The sequence below is a fragment of the Pleurodeles waltl genome, chromosome 3_1 (genome assembly GCF_031143425.1).
Source record: "Pleurodeles waltl isolate 20211129_DDA chromosome 3_1, aPleWal1.hap1.20221129, whole genome shotgun sequence".
In the NCBI taxonomy this organism is placed as follows: Eukaryota; Metazoa; Chordata; class Amphibia; order Caudata; family Salamandridae; genus Pleurodeles; species Pleurodeles waltl.
The window spans coordinates 675869446-675892320 of NC_090440.1; the positions used below are offsets into that span (position 1 = coordinate 675869446).

The 22875-nt window shown below is 43.0% G+C and overlaps 1 protein-coding gene across 2 annotated transcripts in view; it reads left to right on the forward strand.

The window, feature by feature from the left end:
- Positions 1-22875, forward strand: part of DDB1 (damage specific DNA binding protein 1) — a 682863-nt gene that overhangs the window by 251139 nt on the left and 408849 nt on the right. For both annotated transcript variants that reach the window (XM_069223262.1, XM_069223263.1), the window contains exon 10: positions 18912-19014. In XM_069223262.1, coding sequence (XP_069079363.1) covers positions 18912-19014 — 103 coding nt within the window. The remainder of the gene's footprint in view (positions 1-18911; positions 19015-22875) is intronic.

Below are 22875 nucleotides of genomic sequence, written 5' to 3' on the forward strand. Positions count from 1 at the left end.
GGGTTGTGCGTCGCAGGAAGGGGTGCTGAGGGCTGGGGCTACACAGAGCCTGAAGATCCATTGGAGGAGATGCCAACAAGCCCTTGGTAGCTGCAAGAAACGCAGTGCATGGGGTACCGTCCTGCATGGGAAGGCAAAGGCTTACCTCCACCAAAGTTGGACAACAGTAGAGAGGACCAATAGGACCACTTCAGACCACCACCCGTGATGCACGCAGCTCAGGATGAGAGGAGATCCACGCAGCCGGTCGTCGTTGCCTGTGGATGCAGGGGAGTAACTCCTTCACTCCAAGGGCAATTTCTTCTTCCCTCCCATTCAGGCAGAAGACTTGCTGCCTTCAGGGGATGTACAGCCGGGGAAATGTTTCAGAAGCTGGAAGGAGCTGTGGAAACAATGTTGCAAGCAGTGTCTTTGTCGTGGATGCAGATTGTCAGTTCCTGGAGGGTCCAGTTGCAGTTCCAGTGGCTGGAAGTCAAAGCAGAAGTTGCAGAGGAGTCCTGCTGGAATCTTGGAAGCTGAATCGGAGGACCCACCCCAGAGGAAGACCCTAAATAGCCCTAAAGGGGAATGGTCACCTAGCCAGGTGACCACCTATCAGGAGGGGGCTCTGACGTCACCTGCCTGACCTGGCCTCTCAGATGCTCCCAGAGGCTTGTCCCACCTTGGATTCAAGATGGCAGAATCAAGGGACCCTATGGAGGAGCTCGGGGCACTACCCCTGAGGTGGTGATGGACAGGGGAGTGGTCACTCCCATTTCCATTGTCCATGTTCGCCCCAGAGCAGGGACTGGGGGTCCCTGAACCGATGTAGACTGGTTTATGGACAAAGGGCACCAAATATGCCTTTCAAAGCATAACCGTGGCTTGGGGAGGCTACCCCTCCCAAGCCATGTGACAACTATTTCCGAAGGAAGGAATTCCCTTGTTCTGCCATCCTAGGCTTGAGTTGATCAAGCAGCAGGAGGGCAGAAACCTGTCTGAGGGTTGACAGCCGCTTGGGCTGACCGGAAAACCCCAGAAGGGTGGTAGGAGCAATACCAGGGGGTCCTCTAAGGAGCCCCCAGGGTGCATGGAATCATAGTTCCCACACTGGCAACAGTATTGGGGATGATTCTGACATGTTTGATACCAAACATGCCTAGGTTCGGAGTTACCATTATGTAGCTGGACAGATGTAGCGACCTAAGTCCATAAAATGGCGTCCTTGCACTCACGAAGTCCAGGGAAATGGAACTGGAGTTCATGGGGGCACCTCTGCTAGTGCAGGGGTACCTTCACCCACAGTTACTGGCACCCTGCCCTCTGGGCTAGTAGGGCCTACCATAGGGATGGCTTACAGTGACCTGGTGCTGTGACCTGTAGGGAAAAGGGTGCATGAACCTTTTCACACAGGCTGCAATGGCAGGCCTGCAGAGACACTTTGCATGGGCTCCCTGTGGGTGGCATAATGCATGTTGCAGCCCATGGGGATCCCCTGGTACCCCAGTGCCCTGGGTACCATATACTAGTGACTTAAATGGGAGCACTAGTATGCCAAATGTGGGGTGTATGTCGTTCAAGTTACCAAGTTTAAAGGCAGAGAGCATAACCACTGGGGTCCTGGTCAGCAGGATCCCAGTGACGACAGTCAAACACCCTTATAACAGGCAGAAAATGGGGGTAACCATGCCAAGAAAGCGGGTACTTTCCTACAGGGTCTCATTAACCTACACTTGTACTTTTGCTTTGAAAATGTGAGCACTTCTTGAAACTAAGGCAGACATGATGGGTAGTACTGCCTAAGTTCCTTAAAGTAATATACCAAAGAAAATGTCCTGTGGGACTCATTAACCAGCACTTCTGCTTTTGCTTTGAAAGTGTGAAAACTGAATTACTAAATTGTATCATCTCCAGTGTTGTTGAATGAAAAAGGGTACAGGACGCAATATCTTGTTTGATTGTTTTTACATCTTATGCTAAAGATTTGAAAACCATCATCTTACAAGATATTGTGCTCTGTACCCTTTTTCAGTACAAGTTACTGAGTTTGCACACTTTTAAAGCAAGGAGAATGACATTTGTTTGACTTATACTTAGTCTGGTTCTTTTGGGTGGTTGGTACTTGTGTGGTATATATATATATATATATATAGGTTCTCTAAAAATCACTTCAAAATATAGTCAAGCCTTTAAAAGTTTGCCACACGGAGTATTCCGTGACAACGCGGCATATGTTCTGTCCACCATTATGTGCAATGTGGGGACTATAATGCACTTGTCGATTGGCAAACAGAACACCTACCACGTTATCACAGTGGATAAAGGTGCAGAGCAGGACATAAGGAAGTCCACGATTTCCTCAAGTAGAGGAGCTAACATTCTGCAGCTGCTTGCCTAGCGAAGTAGTGGCCTATTGAAGGAAGGTACTCATGTACAGCCATTGAAAGGTTTACCTAAGCCAATCTCCCAGTACTTCACTTTTATATGATGCAACATAAAACAAGTAGGAAAGAACAGTGTTGGCTGAGATGGGCACTGGGGACAGTAAACATGACTCCTGCTTTGTTCTCTGCTTAGAGCAGACTTTGCAATGACATCATGGTTTGAGCCTTTTTAAGTGCCCTAACTGTCACTTTTGCCATGTCCTTCAGAAGATATGAAGTGGAGGCTGCAGCTTCTGTAGCACTAAAGCTTTCAGTGACTGACAACTGAAAGTCGTGGAAAGACAAGAGGCTTCCTGTGGTTGTCTGACAATAAACAACAAAGGATTTTATGTTGCCATCTGGATCAGGTAGGTAAACAGTTTCTTGTACCAAGTGCGAGTTTTATGACTGGCATTGTATGGCTGAAGAACCCGGTCGTTTTTATCCACTCCTCCCTTGTACTTTTTGTAATCAAGTATACAGGTGAGTTTGTGAACTTCTGCCGTGTGATCCTAAACCGTGATGGGGAAGTGCTTACCTCATGAATTAGAGGGAGCACGTACATTTTATGCCAATCAGATAACTTGAGTGTGAACAGTTCATTGGAAGGCAATGCAGTGCTCTGGGATATCTGGAGCTTCTTACAAACAAGCTCTTGTGGGAATCCTTTGCAGCAACATTGAACTGTTCCACAGGTCACAGTGCCAGCTTTGTGCACCTCATTGAACAGCTCTACTCCTGTATAGAATGTGTCCACATGAACATTATAACCTTTGTGAAGCAGTGACTGGACAAGTTCCCATTCAGTTTTTCCTGTGACTCCTAGCATGAGAGGGCAACCGACTGGCGTTAGAGGAGTTATACCCTGTATACTATGACTGTACACATAGTCAGTAGAGCTCTGACAAAGCATTTACAGCTGGATGCCATAGCAAGCTCTTTTGCTCGCAATGTACTACCTGAACAACAGCCACCCATTGTACAGGATCAAGGACTCATTGATAGCTATATTCTTTCCAGCAGTATAGATCTCTGGAAACCTGGCAGACAAATGTTCCATGAAAGGCCTAATTTTGAGTAATCTGTCATGGTGTGGATGGTCCCGGGGCAATGCAGCCGCATTGTCATTGAAATGCAGATGTGCTGCGGTAGCAGAAAACATCTTTGCTCATGTGCGATGTGAAGATGGGAGTTACCCAAAATGTGTGGGTAGAACACTAGGACTTCAAGGTTGGTTTATGCACTAACCCTATTTTGAGTGTAAGGCCCGAAAATGTAATCAGCTCCTCAAGTGAAGTGCGAGTCCACTTGTGTGTGCCCTAGAACGAGACCCTGGAGTGCCTCAATGCTCCCTCAGAAATTCTTTGGCACACATATTTGTTTGCTGCACAATTTGATCAAGGAAGTTAACATCCAAAAAGAGGTAGATGTAGTCATTTGGCAAAAAGTTGAACGTGTCAACTTTCTATCCAATGTCGCCAGTGAAAAGTGGGATTTGTGGGCTGAACTAAATTGGAGGGCTGCCAAGAGAGCACTCAGTCTGTTTGCTGCCCCTCATACCTGCTGTCTAGGTTGAGTTAACCTGCTAAGGTTTCTGCTGCACAGTGCTTGCTTGCGAAGGGACAGCACAACTGTCATTATCGCGTCGCGTCGAATTGCTGGAAGATGTGTGGTCGGATGGAAATCGGACTGAAAAATCACTTTCAAATTCTGCTCCATTTTCCTGTCCCTCAGATGCTGTCTTAGTATGTGTTCTCTGTCTCTGATCCTGCCTCAGAGCTGTCCTCCATAACCCAAGTTAGGGCTTGTGCAGCAGTCGCCCACCTAGAAGCCATCTCTGGTACTGACTAAAACCACCCTTCTAAAACACTATCCCGATTAGAAGGCAGATATGTTGTTCTATAGCAGTTTGTTGGAGTATGCGTCAGTGATGTGTGCAACAGTAAATAAAGACCAAGTCACCTTTATCTTCTTTGCTAAATATAAAGGTTCTCCAAAGACACAAAAAAGACAGTACTACCTCAATTTGCCACATAGCCATTGTCGTATTTCGACTCTTGCTCCAGGCAAGACCGCTGGTTTAAGGATGACAGTACTTATGTTTGTAGGTGACTATGCCAATCCAAAAACAAAACGCAACTGTCGTCCCAACCCTTCCGGCTCACTAGCAGTACCTCACCAAAAACTCCAAATGGTTAAAGGTGATTTGAGGCAGCCTTTACGCATGGACTCAAAAGCGTGACATCTCAGGGAGCGTTGTGGTTAAACGGAGATTAGCCTTTTCTCACATTAACAACATGTCTCAGTCACACACAGGCAATGAGGGAGATGCCGTAAGATTTCAACAATACTTATTTCATTAAAACTGCAATCTGCGATAAGTTGTATGGGCTGCAATCATTAGGATAATGAACAGTGCAAGGAATAGAATGGTAAAGACAAGTGTCTTTAATTGAAAAAAAACACCATCTTGCAACATCACTCAATATCATGGTGTGTGATATGTCCTAATACCCTGGCCTGTAGGCCTAACCTCTAACCTAGAAGAGAGCTAGGTATGTCAAACCTCAACCTGCCAATGCCATATCCATGAGAACCCCCCCCCCCCCCCCAACCCTTGTTATCTTGGAATGAGGTCTCTAGCTCAGACTTTGCAGGAACATGAAGACTGGGTCACTGTCAAGGTGATGTACCACACCGATAGCAGTGATGGCATCTGGTCGGAATCCCTCTATCTAATAAAGTGAGGAGTGTGTGTGTGTATATATATATAGATATAGATATATAGCGTGATAGCGTGAAGAGGGAAAGTACCTAAGGCTAGCACCTCCAGTTTGTTTGTATTTGTCGCCTGATCTTGATGCCTTAGCACGGTGGCACTGATAAGGAAGATCAAAACATGGGCCTAAGTCAAAACAAGGCAGCCATCTTAAAAGAATTTATTAAATAAATGTGCTAAAACAGAGCAAGCTAAGTAGAGTAAAACTCACTGGGCAACGGGGGCACAAGTCTGCAAGCCAATGGCTAAGCTAACTCCTGTATCCCTACTAAAACCAGGATTCACCACACTCTCCCCATTGCCGTAACAAGTATGACACCGTATCCGGACGCCATTGAGGGTGAAATAAATCCCAAACGCGAACATGCGCTGTACTAAAAGCTAAAACTAGCTTAAAAAAAAAATTAAAAAAAATTGTTTAAAAAAAAAGTCTCTAACAAACATATCAAGAGGTGTAATGTCGACCATGACAAGCAAGGCAGGCCAAACAATAAAGGTGTACTTTGAATTTAAGTCAAAGCCAATCATAAAATTATTTAAAATAGTCATGATCTAGAAGAGCATCACCGGAGTCTGATCGGAAAGGACCCTAAGAAAGAGACCTTATCGTCAGATGTTAAATCGATCACGGGACAGGCAGATTAGTCCACGGAGCACTAGTGCGTAGAAGTCTCTTGTGCAGGTTCACATGCAGTAGTAACATCATCCATGGTGTAGCGAGCCAACTCGGTGAGCATGGAAGGCTCATAGGAGGCCTCGCGAATCACACTTAGTCTCAAGGGGCATGACTGTGAGTGAACCCTCATCGGGGACATCAGCAGTTTTTGATCCACTGGAGGCACCGGCGTAACAGCAGGGCACGCTGTCGGCAAGTGTTCGATGTGCAGTGAAAGACCAGTTGCATGCACCATAGGAGTGGTTAGAATGTCAATGACCAATCACGCTCCAATTCCATCAGCAAGGAAGCATCGAAGATCTGAACCATGCGCTCATGGCATAGTTGAGCTGGTGGCAGAAATAGCAGTAGTATCCGGCCAATGAATGTCAAAATAAGTGGAAAGCCGCCAAACACACTTGAAAAGAAAAAGTGAATGGATGGCCGATGGAATGACTCCAAAGATAGTCTGGAAGATGGACACAAATCCAGACCCAACAGCCTTAAAGAAATGTGCAATCCTGACTGTGCTCGAGGCGTTAAAAAGTCTGGAAACCAATTCTATGGGGTGCGGGGGGTTTGGGTTGGGGGGGGGGGGGTTGGGTTTAGGGTTGGGGTGGGGTTGGTGGTCAGGGGGGGCATAAAACATGTCCACAACACATAACCTTAGAGACTGAAATTACTTAGGCTATTCCTGGTCGCATAGCGCAACAACTTTGGTCGCTCAGCACCACATTACTTCCATTCGAAACTACATGAAATGCCAGTCGAATCAAAGGGATGGGAGTACCCTTCAGAAAACAAGCCAAGTTTGTGACCCCTGCATTGCAAAGGCCGTGAAGCAACACCTGTTTGCAAATCATGGAATGACTAACAGTAGTCTCACATTCGCTTCCGCTAAGAAAGACCTCTGTTTCCCCGTTTAGATATTTGTAATCTAAGGGCAATTCCCACTCTTCCTTAATATAGCAATCGCCTAGTTGCTTATACCTGCCCATGGCAAGATGTTTCATGCATTTCGCAAAGCGAAAAGTAGAAATGGGCAGATTGATGATGCCATGTAGGGGCCCTACTGTTGAATGACTCTCTGCAACTTCTTTACGTGGAGCATGGTGAAACTCGCTTCCCTTTTAGTCATTGCCTGCTGTTACTTGGATGAATTAAAAGCAGTGAACAACTCACTACTGTTAATATACTTGAATGGAATTCGTCCATTTTTCAACGTCTATAATGTCCAACCTAACTGCACAATGGAACGCAGCTGTCTTTGCCCATGATATAAACGGGATATGTCTGTCTGAGTGATATCTATTGTAGATGACACTGTTTGTGAATAAATTCTGTTGGACAATGTATTAATGCCGTTATCGACAACAGCTAAAGCCTTTTCTAAGTTTTCCTTATCTATTTGCCTTAAACGCGCAGCAGCCTCTCTGAGAAAGCTTTCAGATCTTGTTGTACATAGCATATATGAATCTTTTAGGGCATGGCTTCCTAGAACCCAACAAAAAGTCCTCTATGTCTACATCATCAGAAAGAGTGTAAAGATGTTCTTTACCTGCAGCCAACATGTTAGACTGTGCCCATTGTTGGCACAGTTTACCCACACTATGTAGTAACCATACCGGTGTGTTGACCCGAGATAAAGCGAGGGTCTGACCGGCTAATCTTGAAACCCCTTGAGGAATTAAAAAAACGTGCCTGTCATCCATTAGTGTCAATTGGCCATATTAACCACACACCGGGACTGGAAAGTGAAGAATTAGAAGTACCAGCATGAACCATTGCATCTGTCTCTTCCTCAGTGACATTCAGGAAGGATTGCCAGTCGATAAACTTCGCAGGTGTGGGGATACTGGGCGTTTTAATTTCTTTAATTTTTGCTAACCCCAGACACGTTGTTTGTTAAATGGTGTCATTTATTTAAAAAGATAATTTGGGCAAGAATCAGACACTTTTGAAATTGACAGTGTTCTTCCAGTATTTGTAACCTTCAACTGTAAGTTGGTAAACAAAGGATGTTGAATAAATCAATTTAGTATCAGTTAGCAAAATGTTCCTAATTTTCGAAGGAGGCAACTTAAAATAATATGTTGCTGAATTTTTGGCATCATGCCCAGTGAAATAAGTGAATTTGTTCAAATAATGTTGTGGGCTCCCCACTGGTGGTGTAGAACAGTGTTCCCACTGTATGAAGTTAAGTACAGTTCTATGTCTAGTAGCACGGTGCAGGTAGTAATGTCCCCAGTTATTATAACATAACATTTCCCAATAATTCATTGTATGTCTATATACATCATCACTTTCAAACCTTGAATAGTCCTTCATTTCAGTTAACATAGAATCAACTGTCTGGACATCCCAATCATCAGATACAACACCAGGTGTAATGAGATATGTCATAGAAGTTTTGAACACAAATTGCATTTGAATGACCTCAGTAGGCCCGTAGATATCAAATGGAACGTTGTCCCACACAATACCATTAGGAACTGGGACAGCTGAAAGGTTTACAAGGGCCAATTCTCTTCAGACCTTATGTGAGGAATGATGTGGAGTCAAGACTTCATCGACATGCTCAACTGGGGAGCGGTCAGGAAGGTAATGACCATTTATGAGTAAAAAGAAAACAGTCACAAACCCAGTCCATAAGAATAACGCAAGAAATGGGAAACTGAGCCAAAAATAGTTCCATGGGCGAGTAAAATAGTTATTTTTAAGCCATAGATATAGCTTACGTGCCTTTGATACATTTTCAGTTGCTGGAGTGGATGAGTCTGAAGAAAAGTCATCAATGTCAATGAAATAACCAGAAGCAGTCTGCAAAAACTAGAGCAGGTGCATTACTGGTCGATTGAGTCACGTCAAGTGGAGGCTCCTGGTAGATGGTATCATCAGTCTGTGTAGTGTTGGTGTAAAAAAAAGAAAAAACGCCAAATCTTGGACAGGTGCTGTCGTTAATGTGGTAACTGGAATAATTTTCTGCCCTCCCCATGGTCGAGGAGGTGTTTGAAACATCGTTGGACATTATGTAGTCCGAAGTAGCGTTGTTAATTCTACTTTGAAGAGGTATGTCCTGTTGTGTAGTGAAAGGGAATCGTGAACTACCCAAAGGACCTCTGGGTCTACTCTGCAGGATCGGCCATGTGGTGAACTTTGACGTCATCAATAGAAATTAATCTGTTTGTTCTCGAACCAGGCAGTGGTGGTAAGATGGCAGTTCTGGTACTTTGTATTGCCAAGACTGGGACCGGTGCTCTGTAGGATGGACCGAATTCCTTTTTCACAGCGATCTTCTCACGTACCAGATCCCTGACTTTAGGAATCCACCCAATGGAAGTTGTTGGTAAATCCCTTATTCCTAAGGTGGCAGTATTGGTGGATGCTTTATCATCACGAAATTGCTCAAGCCCCTCTAAAACAGTGAGAAGCTCATTTATGTCAAACGCTGTGTCTGCTGCGACCAAACCAGGGCCATCTAGATCTGGGACATACATAGGTATCCCAAATAGAGCCTCATAAGGAGTGCGTCCTCCACCAAGGACCGTCTTGGCAGATTATTCAGTGCTCTCTGGACCCCATATAGGTGATAAAGCCAACTGCGGCTAGAACCTAATACTCTGGCTGTTAAGGACTGCTTTAGATCACGGTTCTGCCTCTCCACAACTGAATTTCTCTCAGGATGGTATTGTGAGGAGTAATGGAGTTCAACACCTATCGTCCCCATGGTGTCCCTGAATACCTTAGAGGCAAATGCAGGGCCCTGGTCCGATTGGAATGCCGCAACCACATATGTACCGATAAAGATCAGCAAGTCTTTTATAACAGTTGGAGCGTCAGCCGACCGCTGCACCCATACCCACAGGAATCTAGAACAACAATCTACAGTGACTAAGATGTATTTGTATGCACCATCAGTGGTCCAGTTACGCACATTGTAGTGGCCTGTTGGACACTAAGAGGGATATCTGCAGTGGGCGTTGGATATTAGAGCCCTTTATTTGCTGACAAATGTCACAATAAAGGACGAATTGCTTTGTCTGTATAGTCCTGGCCACCAGAAACATTTCTGTAAGAGTGTTACCATGGCTGAAATACCAGCATGTGCAGAAGCCACACCCTCATGCGCTGCTTTTATTAGATCTAGCCTCTGGTCTTTGTTGGGGATTGCTCGATCTCCAATCCCAGGAATCGTTGCGTAAGCAACATTCTGTGCACTGATGTGGTATGAGTATTTTGTAGGGCATGCTTTTGGGAGAGACTTGCCTTCAGCCAAAGCCTTCACAGCAGTCAGTATGTCATTATCCAATCTCGTTTGAGAACGAGCCACAGAAGCCATAGCCACTGCAGATTTGGCTGCTTCATCAGCCAAAGTATTGCCAATAATGTGTACTTCTACACTTTGACGGCCCAATGTGTGTACTACATGGACACACAGTAGCTTCTCTTTAAGATCAGCCACCCTCCCCCACAATGTTTTGTGTTTTATGGTGTTCCCTTTGGAATCTCTAAATCCATTCACCTTCCAATGATTTAAATAATCATCGTAGGACTGGACGCAGTAGTATGAGTCACAGACAATTAAAGTCAGCAATCCTGGCTCTGTGTGTTCAAGTGCTAGTAGAAGAGCTTCAAATTCAGCCAGCTGAGCTGTGCAGTCCCCTAAGGTCTGTGTGTAGGTGTTATGCGGGTGGAAAATTCCATCCTCCATTACTCCACTCATGGCTGCGCAAGCTGCTGAATATTGATGTTTCGTACCTACAGCTGGTTGTGCTGAACCATCAGAATAACGACAGCATGATATCTGTCACGTGGTAGAATATCTAGAGGTGCAGCGTACTCCTGTTCATACTGGAGATATTCTTGTGTCTTAAGTTGTGGATCAAAGATATAGTCAACATAATTGGCAGTCAGGGAGGTAGCCCATTGAATCAAACGTGGATGTAATGCTTTAGCGTTTGGAAAGCTTGCTTTAGTGACCGCTTTTAAGGCTGGCACCGGAGTAACAACAATAATGCGTTTCCCTTGGTCTAACGATCTTTCCTTAATAACCGCCATTTGAACTGCAGTCAGAATCTTTTCTGTGGGTGCAAAACGTTGTTCTGCATTCTAGTATAAATGGGATTTATACGCTATGGGCACTGTGTCGCCCTCCTTAAAGGTGACATAAGTAAACCCAATGGCACCAGCAATTATTCTGATGACCACATTTTTATCATCACGCGTGTGTAGGTGTTTTGCTTCTAGCATGTCCTGTTGCAATTCCCTAAGGATGCATGTATACAGGGAGTGCAGAATTATTAGGCAAATGAGTATTTTGACCACATCATCCTCTTTATGCATGTTGTCTTACTCCAAGCTGTATAGGCTCGAAAGCCTACTACCAATTAAGCATATTAGGTGATGTGCATCTCTGTAATGAGAAGGGGTGTGGTCTAATGACATCAACACCCTATATCAGGTGTGCATAATTATTAGGCAACTTCCTTTCCTTTGGCAAAATGGGTCAAAAGAAGGACTTGACAGGCTCAGAAAAGTAAAAAATAGTGAGATATCTTGCAGAGGGATGCAGCACTCTTAAAATTGCAAAGCTTCTGAAGCGTGATCATCGAACAATCAAGCGTTTCATTCAAAATAGTCAACAGGGTCGCAAGAAGCGTGTGGAAAAACCAAGGCGCAAAATAACTGCCCATGAACTGAGAAAAGTCAAGCGTGCAGCTGCCACGATGCCACTTGCCACCAGTTTGGCCATATTTCAGAGCTGCAACATCACTGGAGTGCCCAAAAGCACAAGGTGTGCAATACTCAGAGACATGGCCAAGGTAAGAAAGGCTGAAAGACGACCACCACTGAACAAGACACACAAGCTGAAACGTCAAGACTGGGCCAAGAAATATCTCAAGACTGATTTTTCTAAGGTTTTATGGACTGATGAAATGAGAGTGAGTCTTGATGGGCCAGATGGATGGGCCCGTGGCTGGATTGGTAAAGGGCAGAGAGCTCCAGTCCGACTCAGACGCCAGCAAGGTGGAGGTGGAGTACTGGTTTGGGCTAGTATCATCAAAGATGAGCTTGTGGGGCCTTTTCGGGTTGAGGATGGAGTCAAGCTCAACTCCCAGTCCTACTGCCAGTTCCTGGAAGACACCTTCTTCAAGCAGTGGTACAGGAAGAAGTCTGCATCCTTCAAGAAAAACATGATTTTCATGCAGGACAATGCTCCATCACACGCGTCCAAGTACTCCACAGCGTGGCTGGCAAGAAAGGGTATAAAAGAAGGAAATCTAATGACATGGCCTCCTTGTTCACCTGATCTGAACCCCATTGAGAACCTGTGGTCCATCATCAAATGTGAGATTTACAAGGAGGGAAAACAGTACACCTCTCTGAACAGTGTCTGGGAGGCTGTGGTTGCTGCTGCACGCAATGTTGATGGTGAACAGATCAAAACACTGACAGCATCCATGGATGGCAGGCTTTTGAGTGTCCTTGCAAAGAAAGGTGGCTATATTGGTCACTGATTTGTTTTTGTTTTGTTTTTGAATGTCAGAAATGTATATTTGTGAATGTCGAGATGTTATATTGGTTTCACTGGTAATAATAAATAATTGAAATGGGTATATATTTGTTTTTTGTTAAGTTGCCTAATAATTATGCACAGTAATAGTCACCTGCACACACAGATATCCCCCTAACATAGCTAAAACTAAAAACAAACTAAAAACTACTTCCAAAAATATTCAGCTTTGATATTAATGAGTTTTTTGGGTTCATTGAGAACATGGTTGTTGTTCAATAATAAAATTAATCATCAAAAATACAACTTGCCTAATAATTCTGCACTCCCTGTATTCAACTGACCAGTGTTTGCTAGAAAATCTGGGCGTATTAAGTCATAAAGAGGCTTGATACGTTGTGCATAATCAGGAATGTATGTTCTACCAAAATTAAAAAAGCCAAGTAGCGATTGCAGCTTCTTGAGCGTATTAAGTGGGTGCAATTGTGCACATTTCTCTAGGAAGTGCGGGGCCAGGCTCTTCCCCTCGTTTGACAGCTCTTATTTAAGAAAGGCTTTCTTACTTTTGTTAAAGTTAAATTTGTAACTGAGGTCTGAAAATCCTAAAATGATCTGATCGATCCTGGCAATATGAAAGGTAAGGTCATTGTCTGTGAGATAGATATCACCCACATAGGATAGTGCCTCAGGATCAGGATCATGTAATATCAATGTTACACGAGCTGAGAACAGTCCCGGACTGTTTCTATAGCCTTAGGGCAGATGGCAAAACCGTTTCTGTGAGCCAAATGAGAATGCACTCGGGTCCCGACTTTCTTAGGGTATGTTTTGGCAGAAGAACCCTTTGGAAATATCCAACATTGTTTTGTACTTTTTGCGCACTATATTATTATTATTGGTGCTGTGCTATGTGAATGTTGTATAGCTTGTGTATGACTGTTTTAAGTGTCTGTAATTTAAAACTATTCTGGATTTGCAACCGGGAATAATAGGTTATTCATTGCAGAGGCACAGAGCTCTATTACTTCCTGATATTCAAATTAGTTGAGTATCTCCCTCACTGGAGCCTTAGCCTCGTGTTCAACAGGATATTGTGGCTGAGATTGGGGTGTAGACCTAATAGGTATTACATGGCAAGGAGACTCCTTGTCCCAACCTACATGATTGTTGTATAATGCTGGTGCCTGCTTTAAAGCCCAATCAACAGCGTAGGCTTGTTTTACCGCTTCCGGAACAAGATCAGAGAAAGAAGGCAAAATTACATCTTCCCCATGTGGGAGCTTACGGACGTGTTCAGGCGGCCAATCTCTTTCGGCCAATAGGATGTCACAATTAAGTTCATACCAAAATATCACCTTAATGTTGCGTTCTATGTCTCCCTCAATTAGAATTTTTAGATCATATACCCTATCGGGTGGGAGAACGCACCCGTCCGCAGTTTTAACTGCAATTAAATCGCCAGTTGCTGTCTTATCCAGATATTCTTTCAGACTCTGGCGACCTATTGTGACCTCTGCTGCGCTGTATAACAGTGTCACTGCCCATCTCATGTTCTTCAGCAATACTCTCAAGTGTACTGGCATTTTTAATTGACAGTGCTGCCACCTTTTTCTTTTTAAACTGTGGCTTTTGTTGTGGGGACTTATCTTTTTTTGTCCTAATACTGCAGCAAGTCTTTTGTTTCATGGACTCAGGATGTCTATCAGGACGGCCCCCTCTCGCTACATCTATCCGGTACGTCCTGAAAGGAACGAGAGGGATGTGAATCAGTATATCTGTCTGAAGTTTTTATATTTTCTCTATTTCTGAGAGTGTATCTCCTTTCGGAGGTTTCCAGATGTGGAGAATCTGCTCCCTTATTTTGTTTGTCATCAAATGTTTCTTTGTTTATCCCAGCGCTTTTTGGTATTTTCTTGTTTTTATTTCGCACCATGATTAGGGGTGGTACTTTGTATTTCAACCTTCCTTGGTTTGGCTCCCAAGCTATCCCATCCTGTACTAGTGTTAGGTGTCAGAAATAACTCTTGGTAGCTCTCTCTTGGTCCACATGTGGAATCTCCCGGAGACGCTGGCGTATAGCCAGTGCTACCGCTTCCCCTTTAATGTTACTGAGTATTATTGAAGAGATTGCATCGAAGTTACGCATTAGCTTCATTCTCAGATCTAGGGCTGGTGCAGCCCTGTGTTCATTCTGTATTTGTTTTAACACTCCAGGTAAATCAGCAAGTGTCGGGGTACCATGTGTGGTAGTATATATACCAGCAAAGACTGTACCCCATGTGGTGCAGTCTTCCACTGGGGGAACCATCTCGAAGGGCAGGCAGATAGTGGGAATTCTATGTTTTCCTGTGGTCCCGTATGGGGCTGCACGGCTTCCAGCCTATTTTGTTATCTGGGCTATCCAGAACGGTATTTTCTCCCGTTCTGTCAGTACTTTACCCATGATGGTATGTACTGTTTGTGGATTAATCCCAGAGACCATTTGGTATCCAGCAGGTGCTGGTGGTGCTGGACGCGCTGGTGTTGTATTCATTGTTCGCATTATGAACTGAACTATTTGTCTGTATAGCGTTACTAATTCAAAATATAAATCTCGCAGGCCTGCATGTTTTGTACATCCAGGTGAGGTGTGTATGTGGCGAATATGGGCCACGTTGGTCCGTCATTACCTGAAGGACCTAACCTCTCACGTGTTGTATCACATGCGGTAGGACGCCTTCGAACCAGTTCTGATGCTCTTGATATGTGAGTGGAATTTCATGACACTGGTATGCTTGGTATTGTGTAAGTACATTTGCCATTCGTGCAAATTGACTGATCTGCGGTCTTCCTCAGGAAAGGTGACCCAAGAGTTAAATGTTTCTGTTGGGTATGCTTCATTAGCTTCTACTATGAAAGTAACATCTCTGCCCTCATCTTTTAAGCCATGCGCTACTAGGTTTAAAGATAATGCTTGTCTAGCATTCCCAGGAATATCTATTGCATTAGCCATACCTAAAATTTGAGTGAAGAGATGGCACACCAAGTGGGGAGTATAGTCCTTTTATTAGTTCGAGCTCGAACAACCTACAGCTTAATTAGGTGGTCCCTGTTCAGCTGTGGAGGGTTTTTCCCCAAGACCACGAACGTCTCCGTTAAAAATGGTACTTAGGGTATTCGTAGTATGTGGGGCTGTGATAATCGGGGTATCCGTAAATTAGTGCCTAAACACCATCGTTGGTGGCACCATGTCGTAGTTGGACTCTTGCTCCAGGCAAGACTGCTGGTTTAAGGATGACACTACTTATGTTTGTAGGTGACTATGCCAATCCTACAACAATTAGCAACTGTCATCCCAACCCTTCCGGCTCACTAGCAGTACCTCACCAAAAACTCCAAATGGTTAGAGGTGATTTGTGGCAGCCTTTACGCATGGACTCAAAAGCGTGACATCTAAGGGAGCGTTGTTGTTAAACAGAGCTTACCCCTTTCTCACATTAACATGTCTAAATCACACACAGGCAATGAGGGAGATGCAGTAAGATTTCAACAATATTTATTTCATTGAAACTGCAATCTGCGATAAGTTTCATGGGCTGCAATGATTAGGATAATGCGCAAGGAACAGAATGGTAAAGACGAGTCATTAATACAAAAAACCCCACCATCTTGCAACATCACTCGATATCATGAAGTGTGTGATATGTCCTAATACCCTAGCCTGTAGGCCTAACCTAGAAGAGAGCTAGGTATGTTAAACCTCAATTTTCCAATGCCATGTCCATGAGAAGAGCCCCCTCTACCCTTGTTACCTTTGAATGAGGTCTCTAGCTCAGACTCCGCAGGAACACAAAGACCGGGTCAGAGTCAAGGCTTTGTGCTGCACCGATAGCAGCGATGGCATATGGTTGGAATCCCTCTATCTGATAAAGTGAGGAGTATATATACAGATCTGCTTGGACCCCTGACGTAGGTCTGTTCCCAAACAAATAGATAAGGTGTGCTTGGGACGGTAATTAGTATAAAAAAAGTCCTCGAAAGCGTGAAGAGAGAAAGTACCGAACGCTAGCACCTCCAGTTTGCATTTGTCACCTGATCTTGATGCCTTAGTGCAGTGGCACTGATAAGGAAGATCAAAACATGGGCCTAAGTCAAAACAAGGCAGCTGTCTTAAAAGAATTAATGAAATAAATGTGCTAAAACAGAGCAAGCTAAGTAGGGTAAAAGTCACTGGGTGACGGGGGCACGAGTCAGCAAGCCAATGGCTTAGTTAACTCCTGTATCCTTATTAAAACAAACTAGGATTCACCACACCATCATTCCCAGGCAAAACTGCTCCTCATCTCTCCAGAGACCCTCTCTCAATTACATTTCATTTGTTTTAGGCCACTGGTAAAATCTGACTTTGCCAACAAGAATGTATATCTACCCAAACAAACCTTTTGTAGCAACATTATGAATGGGGACTCAAGAGCACGGGGTTAAGGGGAGGGAAACATAATGTCATACAATCTTTTATGTAGTTTGCATGCAGCTCTATGATGACAATTCGTAACAGTCACTGTTGTATATTAGACTTGCATCTTATCAACTGGGGCAACAACAAAAAACAACTCTGTGACAAAATCTATAATCCATTCTATCCAGATAAAATACAGATCTGTGATCTGCCCAGTACACATCCTTTGCATCAGCCAAAGTAACCCTCCGCACTACTTTAAAGTGAGTCGAAACTGCTACTAGATAAAACTCCATCTCTTTCTAGTGGGAAATCTTGAAATATTTTTTGCTGCCTGAAATCTGGAAGTGCAAAAAACTCTGCAGCATGTGTTTTTAAATCATAAGTTATTGTTCTAAACAAAGCTCCCCCCTTGATGTCAGCGTCCACCTCCCCAGGTCAGCGCCCAGAGCCGCACCAGTTGCACTGCCCAAAAAGCCAGCACCTGGGGGCCGACTGCAGCCCCCAGGGGAACCACACAATAAAAAATAAAAAATAAAAATTGATGCTAGCAGGGTGGTCGAGCCATGATCTAGAGAGCCGACCCTCTGACCATTTCAATTTTTTGGCATTTTTTTTTTAAATTGTTTTTTAATTATCCTAGAGGGTGCGATTACTGCCCCAGGGATAAATCCTTTAAAAAAATGTTGTTGTTTTTTCAAATGACCCCTCTGGCGGGGTTCAACCCATAACCTTGAGGGCCAACCCAAAACGGCACTTCTCTGGTGTCTAGTGGTGTTCCCTGCCTGTGGGCTGTGCTGTGATCCACAGCCAGGAAACAGTGCCTGGAAGGCATTGTTGAAACGGGAGACTATCCCCTGGCCAACAATGCTTCCCTGATATCCGAGGAGGCACTGTGGATACCCCCCTCCCCACAGCCTCCCGGAGGCAAGCCCCTACCTCGAGTCTTTATCGCTGGTGGGGAAACTGATACATCAGTGTCCCTCACTGCATGCTGACATCACAGATGGGCAGGAGGGGGGAGTGGGAGGACGTGCACAAGCGATTTGCATCTCTCCTTTATTTATGAAAAAAAAAGAAAAAAAAGAAGGAATCCTACGGTGCTAGCACCTGAGGATTCTTTTAAGCCCTCCGCAGTGTCGGCCAGTGGCCAGCAGACGCACCCGAAGGGTTTGCATTTGGTGGCCTTTGGTCGACACGCTCTGAAGGGATTAAGAAGCGCAAGGGACAGGAGAAATCCCATCTTGCAAAGCAGGGTCTGTGGGGCAATTTCTGTTTTTAGAAGGAATCGTCAAAAAACCCTAAATTACCTAGTCTCCTTTACGTCTCTAGGATTGACATGAATTGGAGCAGAGGGAACCAAAGGCTGCTGATTTATGGGACAGCTCACCCAGTTTAAGCTTCAAACTACTTCAATGCCTCTTGCTTTGAGAACATTTTTTAAACCGGAGATAAATATGTATAACCGTTATCCATTTTCTTTTGCAACACAGTTTTTAATTTTTTTTTAATACATTTTGTAATCAGAGCAAAAAAATAAAAACATTAAATGAGAACTTCCGAATTCAGTTCACATTAATGTGTTTCCAATCCAAATAGTGCTATTTGCGTGACAGCTTATTAGCAAAGCCGTCCACGTTTGTGTTGTCACCCATTTAAGCGAGCGTATGGTTCATTGACTTGTCAGCTTTACCCTATGTACTTAAACATTTTAAACATGATAAAGCAAACTGTTCTTTGTGGGTGCTTAGAGATGCCTATTTAATAGCAGTTAAATGTTAAATTTCCCTTATTTCTATCCCTTTCTCAAAAACATTAACAGGTAAACTAGCATAAGAGACATACATTTTCTGTTATTTATCCAGTTAAAGTAATCAAAATCGGTGTCGCAGTAATTGTCCAATCTTCAGTCATTGCACAACTCTGAAAGTTCAGTTAGATTTATCACCCACGTTTCTGGATAACGAAAATAGCCGTGATACCCAGGCTTCTGCCTGATGTATTTCTTTACTGTTCAGTTTCTTATTAGAATACTCTCTATATTGTTATTGTGCCTTGAACTTTGTGAAGTGTTTGGGTTGCAAAATATAATGATAGTTTATATTTTTGTTCTTTCCTTTCAGCTGGTCACCTGCTCTGGTGCGTTTAAGGAGGGATCTCTGCGGATCATCCGGAATGGTATTGGGATCCATGAGCATGCCAGCATTGATCTGCCGGGTATTAAAGGTAGATCATCGTTAAAGAGTCGTAGAGACCTTCATTTGATAATGCTCACCTTATAGTCCTGGACATAGACATTGCACATTGATGAGCTAACCCATTAGCTCCTTCAGTGCATATATGGCGTAGTGGTGTAGCAATTTGGACTGTTGATGAGCTGCTAAGAGGGATATATATATAATATATATCTCTCAAATGACCAGGTCCATTTGAGGTGGTGTGTTGCGCCAGGTGCATACATTAGCCTTGAGGCAATAAGCTAATTCTCCCCCTTCCTCATTCCCAAACCAAACATTTTACTAAAATTAACATACTGACAGGAGTTCCGTATATTGACGGTATGAATGGGTGTATTTGATTATTTTATTTTTATTTTTATTTTTTTCATTTACTTCTTGTGATCTTGCCTACTTTACTACATTTACTGTCTCTTCTATATGATGTGGGTATTTACCCAGGAGTCGAATGGCAACGTCGTGCCATATTACTCTTGTCTTTTGTTTTTTTGTGTTAAAGGAGGTGAGAGAATACAAAAAATATGTTTAAAAAAAAATAATAACTGTAAGTGCATGCTGCAGCTAACAGGGTATTGACGTTCCAACTTCTTGCTGTATATCCACCTTCAAACCTCACAGGGCTCAGCCACTCGGGCGGGCTCAGCAGCTTCTCATTCCTTCCTGGGCACAGCTATCCCCTCACACTGCAACTGTGTAGATTCCTTTTTTATATCTTAGATCTCTGCTAACCCTCTCACTTACCACTACTTTGGCCTTCTGTTATGTTAGCTTCATTAATATCTTTAAAGAATGACTATTGCTGTTCGCCTGTAGGACCCCGAAATACTGGTTCCAAAGAGAGAAAAAAAACTTTGCTCAAATATAAAAACCTCAGCCAATATATGATCAATATTATATTTAGATTTTTTTATTAGGGAAACTCAAACTAGCGTAAATGAATGCCTCAGAATACCAAAAAGAATTTCTGTACTGTGTGCATGGAAACAGTGTCCATGAAATCTTTAAAATTGTTATTTTTAGGTATTGAAATAATACAAAAGCTAATGTTTAAAAACAAAACATAACTACTGAAACCCACGAGTTAGTTTGAGCTATCTGTAATTTGCACCTTTGCATGCACTGTTTATTGCCTCACATATTAGGTAATACATGACATGTTCAGTGACATCATTGATTACATTACTGATCGTAGCCCAAATTACATCATTAATGTCATCACGGAATACCTCTTACAAGCTGCTGCTCCTCAGATACCTGCATAAACCACCTGATTATTTTTTTAAAGAAAACAAGGAGGTAGTAAAAGCCCCATAAACATATACAGAATAGATTGAGTTTCTTTACATGTAAAAAATAGAAATAATGTACTACTGCAAGCAAGTTTGATTCAGTATGGTCCTAGTAAGTAGGGCACAACTAGTTTGAGTTGCAGACGTGGATTTTAAATAGGTTGTGGGTTATTTCAAAGGCCTAAAACACATGCTCTTACAACACTTTATTCACCTGTGAATTTCTGTGCACATACAAACGTTAGAGAGTTCTCATGTAGCACTATCAGCAATTTGTAAATAAACTTGATGTTTATTAAGTATGGTTATTTATTTCCATAAGTTCAGTAAAAATTCTCAGATGTTATATATTGTTGTAGAATGTCTAATTTATGGGTGACTCAGCTATGGTTCAAGTATCAATATGATTATCAGCATTGTTAAAATACTGTACACCATTATGCTAATTTCAGGAATATACGTTAGGGTACTTTTACATACTAAAGAGGGTTGTCCATGTGGCCTGGTTGTGCACGTCTTTTCATTGGCTAATGTACAGATGTGAAGCTGCTTACTAAAAATGTTATGTCAGATGAGGTATTTAGCAGGCTCATCTAATTAAGTTAAGTGATAACTGAATGCCATTTTTGAATGGAATTCAAAGTTCAATACGTTCCTGATGTGTTAATGTGGGTGATTTAACAGATGTAGTTCATATTCTTGTTGTGCACGTACAAAAAGTTAGGCCCATTAGTTTGACCGAGGTTATGGAAAATTGAGTGTGCGTGTACTATACTGAATACCTTCCAATATGAAAAGTTTATAGCAAATTGTCATATCCATTGGATGATTTCACCAGTGATGTCGTCAGTTATGCCATTTGAGATGTCATCAGTGATGTAATTTAACATGTCATGTGACATGAGGTCATAAGCTGTGCATGTGAGGTGCAAGTTTTAGTTCGTTCAGTAAACGATAGCTGCAGAACTTCAGAGTTTTTTGTTTTTGTTTTTAAAACTTTAGGTTTTGTATTATTTGAAGTCTTAAATATAACATGACTTTCAGCTTTATTTTTTTAAGTGAATTTCTAGTTTTTTTTTTTTTGTATGTAATCTAAAATCTTATTACCTTCCCCAACTGTAACATCCCTTTATCCTTTTTTTCCCCAGTGGATTTCTGAGGTTGTCTTGCTTTATTTTTTTTTACTCAAGTACAAATAGGTCTTATTTCCATACCTAACGATAACATCTTTGTTTTTTAATTGATTTTTGGTGTTTTTGTTTTCATATTTACTCAGCTCCCACACTGAGCACAGCTTTTAGCTGAACAGCAGCAGGTTGGCTGCAGACCCTGACCTCTGGCCAGGCCCTGTGGTCCGCCTCTTGCTGCATATGGGTGAAGGCTGTAAGGCCTCTATCCCATATTTTTCGCACTTAATTTTGTTGAAAAAAAATAAATATTTTTTACATTACTTCCAGCAGTACCACCATCAAGCACCACATCCTTGGTACTGTGGGACAGTGCAGGCTTCACCAAGTGAAGCTTGCGAAAATCTGCTGTACAACTCCCACAGGAGTACCTCAGTACTCCACAGGAGGTATTTGTTGAGACCCGCAGTATAAAAACATTTTTTTTTTCTGCCCCTCAGGTGGATCCTCTGAGCCCTCCTATCATCAGTGCCAGGTGGACAGGTTGCCTCCACCCTGTCCGTAATGTTCTATTTTATTTGCTCTGGACATTTTTCTACAAGTTACTGCTGAAGGTTTGGCCCCGCAAGACTTAAAAGGCCAATGGGAGAAAAAGCTCTCATATCCAATCAAAAATGCTTATTTTTTCAATTTACTGTATTGTGAGGTTCTTGCGAGACCAACCATACAGTTATACCTATATATTTTTTAAGCGGTGCTTCCCCTTTTCTGATGAATACTTCTAACTGCATATATATCAGTTTGTGAATTCTCCCATTCACCAGACTAGATGCAGAGATTTTTCACAGCATTTCCCTCGACCACCAGTACAACTCTGCATGGAGTTTGTCTCTCCCCAGAAGTGCTATCCAGGCCACAATATAACTGCCACCTCTCCGTGTCGACATTGGTTCCTTTCTTTCCACGTCTACCGACTTGTATCTGGAGCCTGTTGACTCAAGATCTGTCTTTTAACAGTAAAATTCCCCATATTTTTGTAGTGTTAAAGGAACATGTCTGCCCTTAAAATTATAGGGTACAGACCCTCTATGGATTGCCAAAAACAGATGTCTGTGATTGACCCACACAAGGTCTGTTCCTCATGTCTTGAAGTCGTGCGCCAAATGTGCTGAAATGAATCTGAAGTCGATCAAAGCACTATAGGAAGGCTTCATCCCGATCGAAGTTACATATGCATTCTCGGTCCCAAAACTGTTCCCAAGAGAGATTATCATCCAACTCCAGATCCTCAAATCCAAGAAGGAAAACCTCAAGTGCAAACATTGTTCCCACTCTGTCCACCATTTGTCAGGAGCGATATATGTTGGGGTACCTACAGATCTCGGTTTCCCACCAAGGAACCAACCTCCTCACTAGTCCTGATCCAGCCTGGGT